We start from the raw sequence: 22,785 nt of genomic DNA, 5'->3' as shown, positions 1-22,785 counted from the left end.
CTGAGCCTTTGTAGAAAAGTCAACAGCAAAAGAATGAAAATTTGGCTTGCTTCACCCCTCTGTGCACACACTTGACTTTTTGCTCCATGCATCTGTTCACAAGTCTAAGCTTAATGCAGGCTCTAAGCCCTGGAGGAACTACCCTTTCAGGTTGTTTCTACCCCGTCTTCAGGGACATCCAGAGGCTAGCGAGGCCCCGATGGACAGATTCTAGGAGCACCATCATACTGCCAGCAACCTGAACAATCATATCAATAGCAAAGCCCAGAGTGAATATCTACTGAGCACAAACTAGCTGTTAGATGGAAAATTCTCAGCATTACCCACGTGGCGGTACTATGACTCCATCTTAGAGGTGGGGCCACAGCTCCCTGGGGAGGTATTGTGATTTGCCCAAGGTGGACTAAACCCTCAGTTTGTCGAAGCTAAAGTCCACAAGCTTCCACGTTGTGCTGCTAGGGGAGGGGGACAGAAGCCAGATGAAGGCTCCCGTGAAGCCCTGGCACCTGTGTTGACCGAGAGGCCTTTGCAAGGTCCAGTTAGAATGTCAGGTCCACAAAGGCAAAGGGTTTCCATGACTCTGGTACAAGCAGACCCGTAGGTGTTAGGGGTCACGATCCATAGCTTGAGGCTGAACTGACTCCTCTGGGCTCTTTCCCAGCCTTGTACCAGCTGAGACAGTCACCAGTCCTCTAGACAGGGAAGTGAAGTCACATTCCCACGGTTGTCCAAGGGGTACCCGGGAACGTCCGGGCTGACATTCTATCTAGAATGGGAGACAGCTCGCCTCTCTGAAGCACAGAGCTGAGTAACTCTCAGGTTTCTGACAGAGGGGACTACGTCTCTGGCAATTTGTCAATCCCGAGTCTGGTCCCTAAGCCCCTCCTCGTGGAGCTCTCAGAAGTTACCTGGTCATCCATAGTGTTCACCCCGTCTGGCCCCAGGGCCTCAATGGCCTGGTTGATGAGGTCCGTCCTCCCGCAGTTGAGCATGCGGAAACCCAGGTCCTGGTTGAATTTTTCAGTAGCAGCTCGGGCATCCAGTCTCCGGAAGGAACTGAAACAGCATTCGGGTCTGCACAGAAGAGACCCAGAGGTGTGTGAGCGCGACCATACTAGGACCCTGCCTGTCAATGACCCACGACGCAGCTAGACCGGGCTAACGTGGACAGTGAGCATGGCTAGGGTGGGGGAAGGACTGGGACTGACACTCGGGTCAGTCGTGGTGGTCTCACCATGTTCTGTGACAAGAAGAGCACACACTTGTTTTTCTATAAACAGGTTAAACAAGTGTGCCGAGCTCTGGGGAGCTGTCAACTGTCAGGGATCAAGCTCTGTACTGAAATAACCTCTCAGGGGCTGCTCTGCAGGGAAGCATTGGCCGATTGGACCTTTGCTCAGAGCAGGCTGCCCTCTACCTAGAGTGTGCTTATGGTGGCCAAGTTCTAGTTGCCACTGTGTCTCTCTTTAAGAGTTCCAGGGGAGGCCCAGAAGTCCAAAGGTAGGGAGAGGTCTGGAATCTCACTTGCAATCAACTCTACTAAGGAGAGTCGCAGATAAAATGTGCGTCTACAGAGGGCAAATGGCAGGTGCCCAACGGGCAGCTTCCGCTGTGATGGTTGGTTGGGTCAGTGTGGAGCATGGTTCAGGCCTGGGCCATGCAGATCAAGGAGGCCATAATTGGGGTTTGGGCAGAGGTCAAAAATTGGGGTTTGGACAACACTCAGTCTTGGCATTTGTAGAGAACACCCTTAGAGCAGCTTGAATGGGCTGTAGCCCCAGCTCTCTGACCTCCTCCCAGCTACTAGAGGAAAAAGGGAGAAGAGGAGAATTTCCAGTGGCTGGACACGGGTACCTACTTGAGCTGTCGGGGCTCGCAGTCCAGGCCGGGCAGCAGGAGCCGGGCTGCCTGCCGGATGTCGCCGCTGTCCACCGTGAGGCTGCGGCGGTGCTCTGCATAGGTAATGGCCACGCGCATCCACTCCATCAGCGGTGGCAGCAGCATGAAGGGCCTGGGAGCAGCAGAGAGAGGTCAGGTCTCGGTGGGACGCTTCCCTGAAGCAAGGGGGCCCCTTTGGTTCATGTGGTCTCAGAAAATGGCCACGAAGTTGAATCACCCCATAACCTGCAGGCTGCGAGGTGTGGAGGGGACCTGGTCCTTCTGCTCAGAGACCTCAACTGCCCCCCATTCCACAGAAAGCTTGTCAAGGGTCAGGAGGAATTCCCACGATGGCTGTATAAGCAGAGCTCAGGGTCTATAAATGGCAGTGAAAGGAGGCTGCCAGTGTGCACAATGGAGACTCCTGCCCCTCCAGGGATTCAGTGGCCAGGTTCTCTCTCTGAAGCGGGGAAAGGTGGTCCCCTGAATAGTAGATGCAGACCCAAACTCTAGACACGCTAGTGTCACCTAAGCATCCAAAGTACCGTCTTCAACTGCCGTATAGTACAACCTGGGTCTTCCGGGGCTGTGGGGCGGCTGGATGAGACGAGACACGCCACCCCACACATGTACAGTTCATGGTCATTGCTCCCTTGGCTGGAGCCCAGGCTGAGGTGGTCCCTACAACCTCCTGGGTCAGCCCAGGGTGGCTTCCAGCCTGGTACTCAGGGAGGAGTCGCAGTCCAAAGTCCTATGGGAAGATCAGTCCCAGGAAGCCTCTGTGACACCAAAAGCCCAAGGCCATGGTGCAGGACAACTGAAGGGTCGTCAGTAAAGCTGCTGAGTTGCAAGTTCCAGAGGACACCTTTCAAAGCATGCTATGTGCCACCAGGGGGCGCCATTCACACCATTCATGGTGACTCGATGGTCACCCAGCCCACTCTGTCCATCCTGAATGGATGGTGCGCTTCCCTCACAGTACCCCAAGAAGGCAGCCCTGGAACCCCGCCCCTCACGGCTGTTCTCTCTGATGACAGCCCAAGAGTTGGCCTCCTGTCTAAGTCCCCAGCCCCTCCTGATGCCCCATCCCACAACCCTTCCTTTTAAGCTAAGCCAGGGAGCAGGCGCCAGGCCAGGGCAGGCAGCCAGGCCCCACACACTCCACTTCCTGATACCCGGGGCTCTCAGGCAGTGGGCCTGTGTGCCACCATCTTTCCGCTTGACACACTCCAAAGCACTCCAGCCAGGAGAAAGATGTGCTCTCTCCCTGCTCAGTTTCTTCAGGTGACCACCAGAGACTGCCCTGTCACTTATTCCATGTCTCTAAAACCTCAGGCTATTGCCACAGTTTTAAAAGTTCCTCTCCTTGAGGGCAAAAGATGCTTAAAACACACACACACACACACACACACACACACACACACACACACACACACACAGAAATCAGATGTGACCTTGAAAGTGGTTCTTTTGGGAAGTTATTCTGATGTTCTGGTTCTGCTGCTACAGAAAATCTATCTGGGTTTGTGTCACTGAATTGGTTGGTCTACCATGTGGACACAGGGAGGCCACAGGCTGGAAAGGCCTCACAGAGTCCTGGCCTTCAAGGAGGCCCAAAGCCTCACTCCACTTTCTCTGGCCCTGAATACCTATTACCAGGACATGGCTGACCAGCAGCCCTTGAGGTTCTCCGGCCCACCCTGCCCACTCCCAACTCAGAGGGGTCAGTTTTCAACTCTGCCTGTCTAGATTCTATTTGTCCTTCAAGGCCCCATTCTAATGTCACCTCTTTCCAGAAGCCTTCCCAAATTCTCTCTAAAAGCCATCTCTTTCTGCTCTGAAACCCCCTAGACCTCAGTCTTCCAGCAGTAAAGCTGTGTCCCCTGTTCCTGCTAATGTCAGGAGTGGTGCCCTCCTCATCTCTGTATTCTCCAAAGCCTGTGCAACAGATCCTCTTTGAATGTTTGCTGAATGGCTGAAAGTAGGAACGAGCATCGGCGTCACATATTCAGGTCTTCAGTTATGGGCCAAGTCACGTTTCTTCCCAGTTAAGAATGACGTCTGATTTTGAAGGGCACAGTGTTGACTCACTAGAGTAGGAAGTTAGAACTTTATGGGGGAACTTGTGTAATCCAGAGAGGAAAAACAAGCCGTCCACAAATTATCCCTCTGTTTACAGGATCTCCCTTGATTGTAACTGCTCATGTGAATTCCCCCTGCCAAATATTTTTTTTGTGAATTTCAAAAAAATACCATTCAAAAATTCATTACAAGGCTGGAAGACAAGCTCAGAGAGACACTTGTATCTACCAGTCCTCCTAATCTAAGGAGACGACTTTGGTTAAACCATTAGCAGTGGTGACTGACGTGTAAATAAAAAGATAACTGGTGGCTCTGCCAGCCATTCTTTCCTACTGTGGCCAGAAGCCAGGATGATGTGCCAAGTGCGGCTGCTAAAGCTCTAAGTGGGCATCTCCCAGCTGCACTATGGGAAACCCAAGAGGGAGTTTGGGAAATCATGAAGCCTAACCAGATGGTGTCTTGACTCATTCTCCCGCTTCATGCCTCTTAGAACTCGGCACATGAGAAAATGCAGTATTGATAACCTCAGCGGGTGTATGCTGGGGACTGGCTCATGCTGCCTCCATTGTATCATCTTGCTTAGGCACTGGAAAGTTGAAAACCATACTTCCCAGACTCCTTTGCACCTGGGCTTCAACATTCAAATTAGATTTCCCCACGAAGATGCTGCTCATGAGTTCCTATAAGTGACTGTGAGGCAGAGGCCACCTTTGTGTTCCCTCTGTTTTTGTTAGTAAATGAGGTCATGAAAGCATCAGGTCTTTTTTTCCCCCCTACGTACAGAACATTCCAATGTCTACGTTCTTTCTTCCTTGTGTTCCAGAGGCAGTGCAGTGGTGGTAAAAGCAGCAAAGACTTCCTGATTCTGGCTTTAAGGTGTTGTCCTTGCAGCTATTCCTGAAGGCTCAGTCTAGAATCTGCTCCTGAGGCCCTTCCCGTAATTCTGTTAGTGCCCAATACCCTTCATTAAATCCCTTCCTACTTAAAATACCTAGTGTGGTTTCTGTTTCCTAAATTAAACACTGATCAATACTCTTACAATACAGAGAAATTTAGATCATCCCTCTGCTTCTGGGTAGTGGTTAATACCCATCCACTGCCAAATAAGGCTGTACCTGCCCCCGTCCAACTTTGTCAGGCCTTTCTCCTTAGCAAACTCACTCCCTGGCCTGAGGTCCTGGAACAGGTGAAGAGATAAGCGATTCACAGGCTTTCTCAGCAACATGCCCCTGGGGGCTATGGGTTTCAGGATGCTGTTTCCTTTCTGGTAATTTCAACTAGCCCACTGAGCATGTTGAGTAGAGCTGGCCTACATTACTGGACACTCTGGAAAATCCCTATAAAAATTCCCATCTGCAATGGCCATGACTGTGTTCTAAGTCCAGGGTGAAAGGGCCTGGAGGAGCAAGGTTGAGGACCACTGATGCATGTGCTTTCCTCAAGATCTCTCTGCCTTGTTCCTTCCCAAAGCAGAAGGCTATTTCCCACTTCTTGCCTCTGCCAGGCCTAAGCCCAGTTGCAAGTCTTTCTGTGCCAGAGTGTAGGGGTCAGGACCAGGAAATCTGCCTTGCCCAGTCCTTCTGCCTCATGAGTTTCTCTCTGCCTGGGTCTGATAACTCAAGAGTAGTGGTTCTCAGATGGTTTTGGTTTCAGGACACTTTTCATACTTCTAAAAATTATCAAGAACCTCAAAGAGATTTTAGGTGTGTTATTCTATTGATGCATGACCATCAGAAATTGAAACCGAGAAAATGGTAAAATGCATGAATCTATAACTCCACATCCCATTAGCTGTTAGAGTGACATCACCATCACATCACATGGTCTCTGGAAACCCCTCTCTCCCATGACAAGGATGAAAATACAAATAACATTTTTTTTGTGTGTGTGTGTGGTACAGGGGATTGAATCTGCTCCTGAGGCCCTTGAACTAGGCAAGTGCTCTGAGCTATACCCTCAGCCCTTTATATTTTATTTTGAAACAAGGTCTTATTAAGTTGCTGAGGTTGGCCTTGAACTTGAGGTTCTCCTGCTTTAGCTTCCAGAGTGGCTGGGATTACAGGTGGGGACCACTGTGTCTGGCTGCAAGTAGTATCTTCTGAAAACAAGCTGTGGACTCCTAGAAAGAGTCTCTGGGACTAGGAAGGACCTCAGCCTTAAAAGACCATGGCAGATCCCTAAGACAACACTGCTTGGGGTGGGCAGGCAGCAGAGGCATGGGGCAGGACTCTCTCCCCCTGGTGGCACAAGATCTGGAGAAAATGCCAGGGTGGCATATGGTTTGCATGCACAATCCTGGCACAGGGATCTGAGGCTTCCTCACTGGGAGAAAGTTCCAGTTTCTTCAATACAATTGAACTTGGGCATATCATTACTCTCCTCAGGCCTGTTTTTCTATTGAGAAAGTGGTGAAGTTAGTGGCTTCTAGACTTTTTCAATGATGAAAACCTCTCTCTCCTCTTGTTTCAGTGATTCCACATGAAACTAGCTGTGCCTTCTGCAGAGTTCAAGTGCGTGGGCTCTGGGGCATTCCCAATGAATCAAACAGTGTGACTCCACGCATGTTGGCTCCCCTCTCCCAGCCTCAGTTGCCTCATGAGCAAAAGGGGTCTAAATCAGAAAACTACCTCCTAAGATGGTGGGAGACACGCATGCAAAGTGCTGAGCTCAGTGATTGGAACGTGGTCGTTCTCTGCAAACCTGAACTATGACTGCGAGTTTAGTATCTGTTGATAGAGAAAACACACAACAGCAACAAAGGCCATAGGAATCTGGTTCTATTAAATGCCTCAGCCCCAGCCCTCCCAGTCCAGCCAACCACCCCGCCTCCTCCCTGACAGCAAGTATAAACACGTAAAGCCAGCAGAAGCCTGCCCGCGAGCGGCCCACCAGTGCTCAGCCCGGCTCATAAACCAGAGAAAACAAATGCAACCACTATGCTGAGAGTGGGCTGCGGGCTCTCTGGCAGCACCGGCTCTCCGCCTTGGCAGCAAAGAAACAGAGACAGGAGACCCAGGTGTCACTACTGTTCGGTTTCTTTTCATCTCTCCCTTGACATGAATCACGTCAATGAGCCCAACAGTATTGATCTGAAGGCTTCTAAAGCCCCTCACTAGGACCCATTTTCCCCCTTAAGAAAAAAAAAAAAAAAAGAATACACGTCTTAAGGTCTTGGTTTTAAGAGGTCCCTGCAGCCTGGGGCGGGGCTGGGGAGGGGAACCCTGCCTACTCCACGAATGTATGATTTATTGGGATTACAGTCCTATAAGCAGTGTCTTAGCAACATGGAACAGGAAATGCCTCCGATTTCCAGCTTAAAGCAGGCTCTGTTCAGGTGGGTAGGGCCTGGGGCAAGAGTCAGGTTGGCAGATGGGCAAAGGCCGGTAACTGGAGGCCAAGTAACTGAGCCCCAGGCGGGAGGATGCCTTGTGCCTCTATCCCCAGTCTAATGTGCTGAGTGTCCACAGCCAGCAGCTTGGTCCCCCTCTGTGCCCTAGAGGAACTGGACACAAAGACTGCATGTGTTGGCTGGGAAGGGCCATGAGACCAGGCCCAAGCTTGGCCTTGGGAAGCAGGGCCACCCCCGGTTTCACTCCCCGCCCCCCCCCCCCCCCCCCCCCGCTGTGTGCACGCCACTCTGGGGTGCGGGCCTGATTTCCTGGGCTGCAGGTAGGGGAGGCACATCACGCCTTGCTTCCTCAGGAGATTTCCCCATCAGCCTCTAAGTTCAGCCCGCCCCTCCTGAAAGCACCTGAGGAGCCCAGGAAAGCATGCGCCAGAGAGGTACAAGTGATGATCAAGGGAGGGGGCCTCCACCAAGCCTCCCACCCTCAGACCTGAATTCTTCTGCCAACTTTGCTCCACCTTAAGTGGGAGTCGGAGGCAAGCTCGGGGTTGAACAGGGTCAGGTCCCCTCACGCTCCCCGCTTCTCACAGATCTCCCTGTGAAACACGCTGCTCCCACGCCCTTCCCCATCTTGCTGTCTGGGCTGGGTCTGGAGGTGGAAGTAGTACTGCAAAGATGGCCCGGTTTTCCCAATCAAGCGGTGGCTCCACAAACACAGACTTCTCTGAGAAGGTCGGGGTTGGCTTGGAGTGCTGGCCCTGAGGCCCTCTCCGTGGCTTCCCCGAGATTTCCACAGAGCCACTGTGGCCCAAAACCAAGCCAAAACATCCATGTAGAATAAAACCAACATTGTCCCACCGAAGTCAGATTCCACTCCCGGCACAAAGGAAGCAATTCTAGTCCGGCTCACATCTTGGACTAATTATTTTTCTAGAATTGCTGGGTAAACCAGAATGGTTTGGCTCAGCTTAGAGTCAGCGATGGGCATGTTTCTCTCTTCGGACCCCCAGGCCTGTCTCACCCTGCCTGAGTCAGGCTGCTGGGCAGCTGACCTGTGATAGAAACTGTGTGTGTGGTCAGGTGACTTCCGTTTGAGGTGGGGCTTTAGACTTTCTGTGGGGGAAAATATACTTTTCTTATTAAGACTCATCTGAAACAGATTAGAGGTGCCTGATAAAACTTGCCCAGACATGCATTTGATAATTTCTAGTTTTCTTTTTTTTTTTTTCTTCCCACTGTTGGGGTTGATGTGCATGCCAAGCACTTATTCTACCTTTGCCACATGCCCAACCCTATAGGGTCATTTATTTATTTTGAACAAGGTCTCCCTAATGTTCAGGCTGGCTGTGGGCTCCTGGGCTTGAGCAATCTTCCTGCCCCAGCCTCACTAGTGGCTAAGACTAGTGAGACTACAGGTGTACACCACCACACCTGGCTGGGGATACATATGGAGAGCCATTTAGAACCTACCTGAGTCATGATGAGCTGGGAGTCATTGTCCTGCTTTTGTCCCATGGTTGCCCTGGATGTCTCAAGGGCAGCCTGACTGCAGTGGGATGGAGGTCAACTGTGTGACACAATCGGGGTACGTAGGAATAAGAGGAAACCACTCACAACCAGCACATACTGTACAGCGCGTACAGCACACCAGGCACTGTTTTACATCTATTGACTGATTTACTCCTCTTACCTGCTTTGCGAAGCTGGTATTATCACAATGCCTACGTTACATCTGGGGAAACTGAGGGCTAAAGAGGTGAAGAGATTTGCCCCCCATCACGCACCCAGCCAGTGGCAGCGCTGGGCTATAAACCTAGGCAGCATGCCTCAAGTCCAAGATCCTGGACGTACACTCACTGACATGGGTCAGTCATCTGGCCCTGGTTTGCATCATCTTAGAGATGACGAGTTTCAGGCCCTGTAACCTCACATAGTAACTTCAGATGATGTGACTTAGTCTTCTGACTTGTATGGGGCAAAAGTGCACCCATACAACTATTCTTTTTTTCACTTTTAGCATGGTACTCAATAAATTAGACCTGGAACCCTTCATTATAAAACAGGTTTGTGTGACATGGTTCTGCCCCACTGCAGGCTTGTTTGTAGTGGACTGGGCTAAGCCAGGATCTTCAGTGGGTTGGGCTTGTATTAAGCACGACATGCACTTTCCACTTACAGCATTTGCAACTTGCGGTGGGTTTCTTGGGATGTACCCCATCGCACAATGAGGAAGATCTGCAATGTGTCACCCAACGTGGACCACTCTTCAGAGGGAAGAGGGTTGCTACGGCCATCAGCACCAGGACAACCAGGCAGGAGGTAGAACTGCTGTGTCAACACTGTGTTAGGTCACTTGGCTAAAGACCCTTTGCTCCCAGGTCCCTCTGCCTGGCCCATGCTGCCCTCAGGCAGCGGGTGGTCCTCTCCCTCCCCCCAGCCAGCTCTGCTGGTCTCTGTTCCCTCCTCCAGCTCTGTACTCCACTGCCACACAGTACTAACCCAATTTGTAAAGCTTTCATTTGTTTCTGTGGGGTTTTGTCTGCTTTCTCCTTTGGACTACAATTTTTCTGAGGGCAGAGGCTATTTTGCTCACTGGTGTCTCCCCATCCCTCAGCACAGGAACCCACCAGGAACTCAATTATTGAATACCTAAGTAAGGCCAGGCACGTTTGCCATCCTGGAGGCCGAATCCTCGGCTGCCAGCATGTTCTCAGGGCTCTGTTCTTACTCCAGAGCTCTCTTGTGAAGGGGGAACTACTTCATCTCTGGTTCCTGGAGGCTTGGGTAGACTTAGGTATTGGCAAATGATTTTCTTTTTCTTTTTTTTTCCCCTTAAAGTATATTTTTATTGGTAGATGGATACAATACCTTCATTTATTTATTTTTTTTATGTGGTGCTGAGAATGGAACCCAGCCCTCTCATATGCTAGGCAAAGGCTCTACCACTGAGCTACAACCTCAGCCCTGGCAAATGGTTTTCTTCAGATAAAATGAAAATGATTTCCAGATAAAAAGAGAACTGTTTCACATGAGAGCTTCCCAATCAGGAACATGTGACAGCTCAGGGCTAGGCAGTCTTTGGGAAGGTGGCTGGGATGTTGGGGTGGAATTTTGCTGGGAAAGGAAAAAGGTAGATGTGGTTGTGCTAATCTCTGTGAGCCCTTAGGCCTTGGTGGAGGATAGACAGCCACCTTTCCCTTGGTGGCTGGGACTGTCTCTGGGTGGGTGAGATGGGCTACATTCCAGTGGGGAGTGCACTGGGCCACTGCCCCTTTACCCTTTCCCATGCAGCAGGGAAGGCCGTGCCTGAGTCTTGCAAGGTGCAGGGCATCTGCCCCATTTCCCAGGCCACAACTTCCCAGCATGACTGCCTAGAGGGTGGGTGGCTGGTCCAGCAGGCCAGGGTATCACCACGTCCCACACACTGGATGGAGCAGTGTAACAGCAGGCCTCCTCTACTTCCTGGGGATGTGGCTCTCTTGGCTAATGGGTCACATCTCACCTACAGGGCCCCATGGCTGCCATCTGTCAGAGACTTGTTTTCTTCTTCCTTGCTTGGGGTCTGTGGTAACTGACCAGAGACCACAGCTCTTTTACTATATGAAAGCCAGAGAAGTGAGGGCCTCTAACCTGCTCAAATACACTTCCCTTCCATGAGCACTTGCCTCTGCCAACAAGGCAACCTTGGGAGAACCTCCGGGTTCCCCCGTCCTGCTTCGCTTATCTAGTGGGACAGGGATGGGGGTCTTTCTGTTCAAATGCCAGGCTGTGGGACAGAGATGGGATTTTTTTGTCTAGACTCTAGGAAAAGGTAATTCTGTTCAAACTCAGCCGAGTGTAATCTCACAGCACCTCTGTCTGAGGCTGAAAGATGACCAATGTTACATGAAAAGCTTCTGGAAACTTCTGAGGAGAAGCAAAAGCATGTAGCTCTTGAGGCTGAAAAGGATCATGCATGTAAGAAATTCTTAACAGGCAAATAGTGGCTTTGTTGACGGAGATGGGGCACTGGGAATGGGTTTGTATTCGAAAAGAGAAAGAACAGGCTCCTAGGGTGGGGCCTTGACTCTATTTTCTGCACGCACATCCCAACTGCAGCCTCAGGTAAAGCTCCAGCATGGGCTTCTAAGCAGCACACCATCACTGCTGGGATTTGCTGAGGGCCTAGTACATGCCAAGAAAGCCCGAGGCCATTTACTATATTATCTCTAATCCTTACAGCCACCCTGCAAGGGAGGTATATTATTAGAATATATTGTACAAAAGTGAAAACTGACCAAGACTAGTTAGCTAGTCAATGGTGGTTTTTCTGCCCTTAATAAAAACAAAATGAACACCCTAGGATCTGTCATGATACCAACCTGTGGAGGAAACGCCCCCCTGGCCAGCAGAGAACCAGAAGGAGGCATTTTTGAGCACCTGTGCCTTGGGTTCATGTCACCAATCTGCCCAAACTTCAGCTTTTGTACTCAAAGCCTTATCAGGCCCCAAAGTTGGCTGGGACTGCAGGCTGGACCCCAAAGCTTCAGCTGGACCCCAAGTTCCTTCCAAACCTACCAATGGTAAGGAGCGTGGAGTCACAGCTATCAGAGGTGCTGGTGTTGGGGGAGGAGAGAATTCTGAAGAGCTGCTTGGCAGGCAAGTAGGAGCAGGCCAGAAAGCAGCCCAGCCTGGCTCCCGACAGGCCTCAGCTCCCATCCTGCCCCCATCCTCAGGGGCCGAAAAATCTCCAGCTCAGCCTCAGAAGCTGCCTTAAGAAAGCAAAATCAATTCTCTTTAGAGCTGGGATTTCCCTGCACCAAGGCGCTCTTAGAATCCTGGAGGACTGTGGACCAAGGGGATTGTTCCTGCCTGTGTTAGAAAAACACTCCAAACCAACACGAAGCCTGGGGCCCCGGCAGTTCCCAGTCCTCTTTTCTGTGAGGACTAGCGGGTACAACAATGGAACAGGAAGTTGTATGCACCAGGCAGCCCCCTGGGGGCACTTGTCCCCCGGCTAGGATCCCATCTTGTCTTCCTGCTGTTATCTGGCACCGCCACTTCCTTTGTCTGCTCCAAATCCCTGGCTTGCTCCTTCCCTTATGCTGGGCAGATGCCCACACTCAGGCTGGCCACCCAGAGACAGCAAACTCAAATCTGATGGGAAAGAGGCCCCAAGTTGCTGGGCACTAGCTGCCCAGGGCACATTGGGAAGAGGAAGTGCTGACTGAGAGACCCAGTCCCTGAGTCTGGACCTCGCTTTCTGGGAGGGGAGGATTTACCACAGTGTGAAGTCACTGCATGAGCACAATCCAAAATCGGGCCTGAGCTCAGCTGCCTCTTCCCTGCTGTGACCTTGGGCATGCATTGGACCCTCTGGGCCTCAGTCTGCTCATTCGTAAATGGGAATGGAAGCAGCTTCCCTTAAGAGCTGTGGTGCGGATCAGCTAGGAGGCTGTGTAATGTGCTTCACAGGCGCTAAAGCTTTGTCTTGATGCCTCTAGTCCGTGCAAAATAACCAGATCATATCACTCCCAGGTTGGTAATGGCAGCCCATTATGCATAGGCTGCATGGCCAAACCCGCGAGAGCACCAGCGACATGATATACCATTGACTACAGAGAGTGCCTGACACTTGGAGTGCTTGGTGTTTGATCCCATGGCAGAGAAAAATCCAGGTTGTTTAGTTCTTTGAAATCCTTGGGTGGTGGGTTTGTAGAAGTCTTTGTTCAAATCAATCTCTTGGGGACATCTGGTTTACCTCATCCTCTCTGTCACTCACCTGGTTCCTGGGCTACCAGGAACTTATCTGATCCGAGTTAAGGTGAAAATAAGGGCAGGGACCGAGGAGGGAGGTATATAAGTAAGAGAGAGAGAGAAAATATGCAATTCTGAGTAGATACAACTTTTAAATTCACCAATGTTTTTGGATTATTTGGGCATTAAACAAGATTTCGCTATTTTAGTCCTTCCATAGGTTTATGATAATAGTAATGATACTGATGTGAGCAGCTACCATATATGGGGAGCTTATTCTGTGACAAGCCCTTTTCATGTATTACCTCATCTGATCCCCACAAAATCCTTTTGGAAGTAGGTCAAGTCATTTTCCGTTTCAAGCTGGGGAAATGGTAGCTTGGGAAATTAAATAACTTGCCCAAAGTCACATAACTAGTAAATGACAGAGCAGGGACCCCATATTACAGCCTAACTCTTAAGGAGCTGAACCATGAGTCTCTACTGCCTATTTTGTGAACTGAACAAAATACTGTGTGCCAGGGACTATTCTGTGTGCTGAGGACCTCAGGAACAAGGCAGATCTGTGGTCTTTCCATTATAGGGGTCGGGGAGGGATAGGCAAGTAAACAATTACTTAAGAAAGGCAATTTCAGAGAGAAAACAAGAGGGTGAGGTGATGGGGAACAGCTGGGGTAGGCGGGACAGCTCCCTGGGTGCACTGCACACTACCAACAAGTCGCTTTGAAAGTTACTGGATACGCCAGCCTGGGGAATACATGGAAGCAAGTTCTTAACTCACCCAATAGCTATTATTTCATTTACTTCCATTTTGGGTAAACAGATGGAAATTTAATGCACAGAAAGGGGGAGAGGAAGAGAAAAAAGAGCTTAACATTGCAAATCTTCTTGAAATGGTATTTAGGGGAATCACAAGTCAGTAGCATAAAGCCACCACTGCCATCATCTCTATTATTTGATAAGAAAACACTTTCGCAAGCTGAGCAAAAGATTAACGAGCCTGCTTCTTTAGACTGAACACACAGCCTATCGGTGGGTGCCTCTGATTTATGTAAAAAGCTCTTCGAGGGGAGCACTCCCCCTTGTGCATCTGGAAGGGAACAAAGAGGTGCCTGTCCTCACAATGGGGCCTCGCTTGTGTCGGGGCCGCTTGCCCAGAACTTGGGGTTCCACCCAAAGAAGCAGGCTTGGATCTCCACTTTAATGGGGGAAAAAACATTAAGTCTGACTTAATCAGATCAAGAGTCAGAGGAGGAGGGGCTGGACTTGACCCTGAGACCCCAGCGCTGTGAGGATGCGCTTCTCCACTGGAAACCTCTGACCTGCAGCCTGACCTTGAACCATTTGCTCAACAACAATCAGTGCCGGCTTAGGGAAAGAACTAAGTTTTGTTTGTTTTTGTTTGTTTTGTTTTTGCAGTGCTGGGGACTGAACCCACTAAGTTACATCCCCAGTCTTTTTTATTTATTTTGAGATAGGGTCTCACTGAGTTGCTCAGGCTGGCTTTGAACTTGCCATCCTCCTGCCTCAGTCTCCTGAGTTGCTGGGATTACAGGCATGCATCAATGCACCTGGCTAAGTTTTGTGTTTCTGAAATGTGGATCCATTTCTGTCATGAAACATGTGCTTTGAAATACTAGAAGTCCTTCTGTGACTTTTGCTGTGAAGTCACCCTACCCATTTGAATCTCTTGTAGCTGTCCCTTAAGGCCCAGGTAGCCTGCTCCACACCCCTCCCCCAACTACTCCAGCCTTTCCAAAGACCCTCCAGAATGTGGTGAAGGTGACGAGACGACCACAGAGAGAGACTGTGCCAGATACTGTTCTAAGTGTTTCACTACCCCACCCTGAGGAAGCTGGCACCACCGGGGCTTGGGACCTAAATGACATGCAGGAGGCTGGATAGCTCACAAGCCGCTGAGCTGGGATTTGGATCCAGCAGACCAAGGGCTGACCTACTAATGCTCTGTCCTGCCGCTGAGCTTCCTCTTTACATGGGCTGTGGCTTTTGCTCACTTCTTATTTCTCTCTTGTTTTTCTTGCCCTCATTAGGCTACAGACTCAGACACTGAAGCCAGTCTTTAAAATTCTCATTTATCCCTTCTCCACTGGTCAACAGAAGTACAGGGAGAAATATGAGTCAATAAATAAAGCGCTTCCAGTGTGTCTGTCCTTAATGTGTGCTCTCTAATGGTGGCTGTGACTCGCTGTTGTCATGGTGTTTATAATAGTGGTAACGCTATTCCTAGTTGTATCATTAATCATTATTATTAATGATAGTGGTCATATCAGCAGTACTCTTGGTAGTGGTATGAAGAATGGAAGTAGTAGTCTCACTGACCCAGATGTCACCTGAGAACCACATTTTAAGAACTGCCACACTAAAGCTACATATCTCTGGATGCTTGATATTAGTCAGATTGGACAATGCAAATCTGTGGAAAAAAGATGAACTTTCCAACAAGAGTTCTGATTTGAACAAAACCCACATTTTAAAGTGAGGTATACAGCAAAATTTGGGCATTGAATGGATACTTGATGTTCATAAGAATTATTCTCTATCTGAGGTCTGATAATTGTTCTGACCTTTTAGTGAAACATATTGAAATATTTATTTACAAAGGACATGATTTCTGGTGCTTGCTTTCTGGATATATGCTATCATACCTAGATACCACTGTCTGGAGAGTTGATAATATTAAGCAATTAGTGTTCATTTTGTGCTGGTGTGACAATGGTTACATTTTTAACCTTTATCTTTTAAAAATACAAACTAAAATATTTATAAACTAAATATGATGTTAGCATTCATTGCAGAATAACCTGAGGTTTGGGAAATGGCTGAATGAGATGATTATCTGTGAGTTGAAAACTGTTGAGAGTGAGTGATAGTAGACACACAGGTGTCTATTATAACTACTTTATCAGTGTATGTTTGAAATTTTCCATAATAAAAAGTTTGAAAATAAATGCAGAGAGAGGCTATTCCGAATGCCAAATGGGTCATCTAAATTTATTTATGATCATTATAATAACAGGAGGAAGATGGCGGCCACCATTTAATCTGCACTTTCTAAAGTGTCAGGCGCTGTACTGCCTCATTTAACCAGAGTAGCCACCCTGCTGTAGCCATTATTTTGCTGATGAGGAAATGGAGGCCCATGTAGACAAGCTGAAGTGTCATGCTGCTAGGAGACGGCACACCTACAACGACCCAAGGGCCTTGTGGAAGCTTCCATCACTGGGCAGCCTCCGAAGCCAAGGGTAGGGGCTTCAGGTAGAGTGGGTGAAACCTACACTGCCTCCAAGGCTTCCAAACTCTGTTCACATACTGGCTGGAAACTTCTGGGCTAGCATGACAGGGATCAAGGCAGCTGAGAGGTGGACCAGACATACATTTATCTTCCCCCAGGATCTCACCTGGACCACAACCTCAACTTCTGAGCGTGCCCCCAAGAGCCCCAGCAAAAGAACTCTGTGGGAAGTGGGGACTAAGATTAGTATCACAGCAGCTTCATGTCCCTCCTGAGGCTGCCTGGTGGTGCAGGGCCACATCACACGGCGATGGGCTGCGTGTCTGGGTGGGTCTTGGTGGGGCTCTCCCTCAAGCACAAGGCACACAGTGACAAGGAGCTTCTGCACCCTCTACTGCCTCCTTCCCAGGGAGACTCACACTCTGGGAAGAGGGAAGAGCGAGGAATAAAACCTACCCATCAGAAACAGCTGGACTGTGGGAGTGGGGACCTTCTTGGCCGTAAGCTCAGAACTCCCCTCACTTTGGTCCTCAAAGCCCTGGCTCTCTGGAGCTTCATTCTCTGCCACACTGCCCCTTACCTCTCCTGGGTACCTGTTTCTTCTTGCCACATGGTCACTGCCTATGTGGCTCCCTCTGTCTAACATGAATCAGCTAAAAATCACAGGAGTGAATACTTAGCACGCTTGGTGTCCCAGGACAGTTCTGAAAGTGTGCTCACTCCTCTCCCCTCACCTCATGGGTGACAGTGAGAACTCCTGATAACTATCCACAGAACCTGGGCCTTGACAATTTTACTGACTGGCTGGAGGTTCTGCGGAGCAGTAGAGTACAGTTTGAAGGCTGGCCTTGGGACAGCAGTTCCCTCCTCAGGCCTACTTCAGCTGGAGTCATGACACCAGCTAGTCATGACGCTCGGCTCCATCCCAGCCTGGGCTCTCCCAGCTTATGTCCTGGACACTGGCAGGCCCCAGGCCTCCCTCCATAGAGGGTCACCATGCAGGACTAGGACAGGCTGGGGCTTAAGCAGGACAGGTCAGATGGTGGCCCACCACCATGGCCGCTCTTCCTGGCTGTCACTCCTCCAGCTCCCCTCATTCCTGAGCCTCTAGCCATGTGTCTCTCTCCTTTCTTGCTGCTTCATGACGCTATTACCCAGGTATTTTTAGGGTTTTAGTATTGAAACTTTAAAAATTAGAATTTTTGTCCCTAATGGTGGTTCCAATTTTCTCTTGAGTCTAATACTCAACTGAAATGATTCATGGAAAAATACCTTTGCAAGCAGTTGATCTGTGCCACAGACTGTGGCTTTAGATAATTTGGCATCTAAATACACACTGTGTTACCACCAGAGCTCAGCTGTGGCACCACATTGCAGATAAGCCGCAGAGAAACCTGATGCTGTGTGTCAGAGCCCTGGGGCTGGGAACTCCTGGGGGAAAGCCAGAAGCTGCTTCTACACAGAGACAGAGCCACGTCCTGGCCTCAGGGCCAAGAGGCCCAGCCCCGGGCAGCAGGCCTGGAGGAGCTCTTGTCCTCTTGTCCCAGCCACCTTTGCTTGGGTGGGTGCCCGGATCTGGGCCTAGCACCCTCAGGAACCCTACCAAACAGCAAGCAAGTCCCCTCTGCTGCTCCCCAGATGTCTGCCTTGCCCCTTCTCCTTCCCAGCCAACTCCCCTGACCACAAGGCTGTCGCCTCAAAGCAGAAACAGCTGGAGCACAGAGGGCTCTGGCTCCCCCTCCCACTGGATGCTCCTTTCAGAATGCCTGGATCTTTCTGAAGCCTCTCATCCTATGCCAGGCCCCGAGTGTCCTCTGTGACCTTGCATTTACCTTCCAACTTCCAGAGAAACACAGTGGTGACGGCATCATGACGACACTGGTAATAATAGTGTGGCAGCATTTACTGGGAATATATACCATGCACACATCACTTACCAGGCCACAGTTCTTTGTGGTCTCCCAGTGACAGATGGTTAGGTGGAGGTATGAGGAGCACGGCCTGTGTGGCCTTGGTCAGTTACTGAGTCTCTCCATGGCTCCATTTACTCATCTGTAAAATGGGGCTATGAAGAGCACCACTTTCCTGGTAGTGTACATACCTGTAAAGTGCCCCACACAGTGCTAGCACCTGGTAAAGCTCCATCAATGCTGCCATCTCTGGGTAACCCTCCACCTGCCCCCCTTACCACAGGGGAAGCTTGGAACCTGGCCTAAAGGCCCCAGGGTCCCTGAATGCCAGAGCTGTTGTTGGTGGCCAGGCCACCTGACTTCAGGGCCACTGCTCTCCCAGCAGTGGTGTTGCTGTCTGTCCACAGGCTGGCCGCCACTTTTCCAATGGCTTTTTTCGATGAACCGCGAAGCAGGAACTGACCTTGGCCCCTGTATATTCTCTGTTCATTGGAGAGGTGCCTGGCTATGGAGCAGATGATGCCACGCTGTGCCTCTCCAAGACCCCAGGCAGCTGGGGCAAGGTCTCAGGCCACCTTCCTCCACATGGCCTCGCCTGGGCCCTACTGTGTGGTGAAATGGATGCAGACGGGACTTCCTCAGCCGAGTGCTATCATCCCTGCTACCTGGACCATCAAGCACACAACCTTCAAACCCCTGGCTGTATCCTGCCTTGAATGGCCATGTAGTGGCTTCCAGATGAGACTCATGCCAGCACATATAGGACTCTGGGCAATTATCAAAAAGCATTTCCTCTAGGGAGAGGATTTTAAAACAGGTAGCCATCTAAGTGGAACAATTAGAAAAGGCGTCCTGTCCTCAGGCCGACATGGCCCTCCTGGGTCACCCTTGTACAATATACGACCTGTTTGTTCTTAGTGGTCCTGTCCTCAGCTGGGAAAGGGCCGGGGCCTTGTGGAGATGGCACTGGCAAGGAGACAGCAGACTTGGATGCTGGGTCTATTTAGGCACAAATCTGATGGAGATCAAAGAAATTCCAGGGCCCCAATGTTCTCATCTGTAAAATGAGCACATGGAGCAAAATGTGCCCAAGATCCCTAAGAAAAATGATGACCAGCTTCAAAAGAGGTGACGGTACCAATGTCAGAGCCAGTTACCAATGAGCCACTGTCCTGGGTGATTTTTCTTAAAGCATCAGCTCATCCAATCCTCAAGTAGAGAAAAGGATGTCATTCTTTCTCTCTCTCTCTCTCTCTCTCTCTCTATCTCTTTCATTCATTCATTCATTCATTCATTCATTCATTCATTCATTTATGGCACTGGGGATTGAACCCAGTACCTCAGATGCCTCTGAGCTGCATCCTCACCCTGTTTTAAAATTTATTTTGAAACAGAGTCTTAGTAAGTTGCCCAAACTTGAACTTGTGATCCTCCTGCCTCAGCCTCCCAATTAACTGAGATTACAAGCATGTGCCACCAAGCCAGGCAGAATATTTTGTTCTTAAAGGGGCAACTGAGTTTCAGAGAGCCCAGCTAGTGGGTACTAGAGCTGGCACATATAACCCTGAGGCTAAAGCCCATGGTCTGAGCTTCACTGACCCCATGCTGTGACTGCCCTGGGTTAAAAAAAAAAAAAAAAAAGAATCCCATTACACACCAGGCAGCCCCTTAAACTCCCAGGCCACCTCCTCACAGTCAGGTGGCCTGCTCCAGGGCCCTTCTCGCCTTGCCAATCAGCTGTCAGTCAGTCAATACACATTTGTAAACACATCCTACTAGGAGCTCCATCCAAGGATGATGCCTACCGTTCATTGTTCAGGGTCATTCTTGGGGGATCCAGGTTGGGATTCTCCATGGACTCCATCTGCGGACACCGCAGGAAGTAGTAGAGTGTGTGGAGGGCATCCGGGGACCAGGTGATAGGCTGCGGCGGCTGGCGGGCCTGGCGGGCGGGGCTGGTGCCTGGACACAAGGGGTGGCGCCCCTGCATGTGGTGCATGGCTCGAGAGACCAGGTCACCTGGGGGGGGGGGAGAGGGAGAGAAACCCAAGACAAAATGAGATCACAGCCCACATGTCCCAGGGATGCTTGTGGCTAAGAGAACTAGCTCCTTTCCCTTCCTGCATAATTACTATTTACCCCAGAGTCAACAGGCGGAGGTGGAAACTGTCACCTAGATGCACAATAGCAATTTAGTTTCCCTTTCATTTCCAGTCTTGCCTTAACAGCTAGTTAAACACTTGGCTGGGCTGGTCTCCTCCAGAATTTATGCTAATGTGGTTTCTTTTTCAACATCCCCACTCTCTCCACTACCCCAGGGGCCTTTACCTAGCTGTATGACCAAGGGAATTTCCCTGGGTCTCTCCTCCCAGCCTCCAAAAGCCAGTGACAAGCTCTGTGGAAATTCTCCCCTATGCCGTCATGTGCAAAGTCCCAGGACTTCAGAGCAGAGAGGTACTTTGACCTCGATCACTCAATGCCAATGGCCACCATCATCCAATAAGTGCCACTATGTGCCAAGGGTGCATTCCCTAGAAACATGATTTGATTCTTATGATGCTCAGGGGTCAAGTTTCAATCTCATTTTATAGATGAGGAAATTGAGGCTTATTTGATGAATAAACATTCCCTGGCCCCATGCATTCTCCTGGTCATGGGGAAGCTGAGGGGCGCATAGGTGGGGTTTAACTAGTTGTGGTCATGTGGCTAATGAACAGAAGAGTCTATTTTTGAATCCAGGTCTATTTGACTACAAAGTCCATGAACTTCACTGTGAACTGGACTGAAACCTGCCCTATTGGAGTCTGTGGGGTCCCAGGCCCCCATATCCTGTGTTGCTTCTGTCCAAGTTGAATCTTTTCAACATCCCACCAGCCCTGGACAGGAAATGTCCCATCATTGTTTGAGGTCACAATGCTGAGAAAGGATGGGCTGAAATAGCCCCAGACACCTGCAGGCACCACTGTTCTGGAAAAGTGGCCTGAGAACTCTGGGGGCTTCCCTCCGGGGTCATCATGTCCGCCTCCCATGGTGGGTCCTCACAGACCCTTCTATAGGAAGCCCTGGGACATGGCTTACCCTAGGGCGGCAGACATGAACAGGTTATAATTTGACAAGTGAAGTTTCTTTAAATGTACAGCAGAGCCAACCCATTCATTTATCCAATTAATCTTCATTATGCAGCTCTAGGAGTCTGGAGCTGCTTTGTAGTATCCCGGGAGCCCTGCACAGGGTCTCCTGCACACTAGGTGCTCGGCAAACATTTGGAGAGTGAACAAAGAAAGCCTTGTGCATGCATCTCATTTGTAAAGACAACTCTGGTAAGGCATGACTTAAGCTTATTTACTGCCAAATTTTCCCAGGACAAGCACAGGGATGGTGTCTGGCTTCCAAACAGGTATGAGTGACACTCCTAGGATTAGAGCTCTCTCCAGAGTCCTCCAGGTCCCCACTCTCCCCACACTGCTCATCCTGCAGTTGTAGTTAGCTGCTGGGGTGCTCCTGGTAAACCCCAGAACTGCCACAGCTGGGGGCAGTGAGGTGCTGACACCCAGCTTGTGTCCAGAGACTGAGTTTATGGGTCTGGGGCAGGACTCTAGTAGCATCTGTAGTTTGTGAAAGGTCTCTCGATGATTCTAATGACTAGTCAGGTTTGAAAGTCCTCAGAAAACTGATCAGAGCCTAGATTTCAGAGTCAGATAGGTGTGGCTTCAAATCAGGGCTCTGCTCCTCCCAGGCTGTGTGCCCTAGTGTAATTGTGAGAGCCTCAGCTTCCTCATCGGTAAAATGGAAATGACAGTAACTACTCTGCCAATTTCTAGGATTCAAAGAAATAATAAATGTCAAGCACTTCACATTGCTTTTGGCACAGAGTAAGTGCTTGGGGAGGTTGAATATAACACTAATATTATTCATTATTTATTAATTGCTATTATTCCTCTTTCTACAGTTACCTCCCGAGGAGCTCTTCCTTCCAGGTCCACTGCCTGTGGCCAAACACTGCCCCATGTTTCCCAGGACGGGAGGAGCCTGAGCCCTGACTTTCTAGATCCCAGCCCTGCCTTCAGGCTCCTGGGTGGCAGAAACCGGCATCCCAACCAGCAGGCCACTGGCCTCCCACAGCCAGTTGCACGGCTAAGCTGAAACCTGGCTCCTGTTTCTCCAGGTCTAAATGTCATAACATTTGGCAGGACCACAGGACCACAGGAGGGAGAAATCAAAGAGTCTGTGATACCATCAAAGAGACATGCTGTTGAAATATCATTCCAAAGGCTCAACAAGGTAGAAGTCATTATCATTAATTATTTTTATTGTTGTTTTATTGTTATTGGTGGAGAACCCTTTGGCAGCACATTTCTAGCCAGAATGCAGGAAAAGAAAGGGAAGCTGTCCCTAAAGATTTCCTAGTAGGGAAGCCAGGAACTGAGAGGTTCCCCAAAGCTTTAGGAGGACCGTGAAGGTGGCGGGAGCTGGAGGTTCCTGTCTTCTTCTATCCAAATCCCCCTATGAATGGTTCTCTCTCCAAGTCCAAAAAGACTAGATGCCAAATATTAAGACTAAAAGCTTACACGGTTCTGTAG

The 22,785-nt window shown here is 49.9% G+C and overlaps 1 protein-coding gene across 2 annotated transcripts in view; it reads right to left on the bottom strand.

The window, feature by feature from the left end:
- Window positions 1-22,785, bottom strand: part of Abtb2 (ankyrin repeat and BTB domain containing 2) — a 161,182-nt gene that overhangs the window by 16,359 nt on the left and 122,038 nt on the right. For both annotated transcript variants that reach the window (XM_005327420.5, XM_078046252.1), the window contains exons 3-5: window positions 20,011-20,224; window positions 1,859-2,011; window positions 909-1,074 (exon numbers count right to left, since the gene is read on the bottom strand). In XM_005327420.5, the coding sequence (XP_005327477.2) occupies window positions 909-1,074; window positions 1,859-2,011; window positions 20,011-20,224 (533 nt within the window). The remainder of the gene's footprint in view (window positions 1-908; window positions 1,075-1,858; window positions 2,012-20,010; window positions 20,225-22,785) is intronic.

The sequence above is a fragment of the Ictidomys tridecemlineatus genome, chromosome 4 (genome assembly GCF_052094955.1).
Source record: "Ictidomys tridecemlineatus isolate mIctTri1 chromosome 4, mIctTri1.hap1, whole genome shotgun sequence".
NCBI classification, from domain to species: domain Eukaryota; kingdom Metazoa; phylum Chordata; class Mammalia; order Rodentia; family Sciuridae; genus Ictidomys; species Ictidomys tridecemlineatus.
The sequence above is the reverse complement of the archived record's forward strand: the minus strand, read 5'-3'. Positions and strand labels throughout refer to the sequence as shown.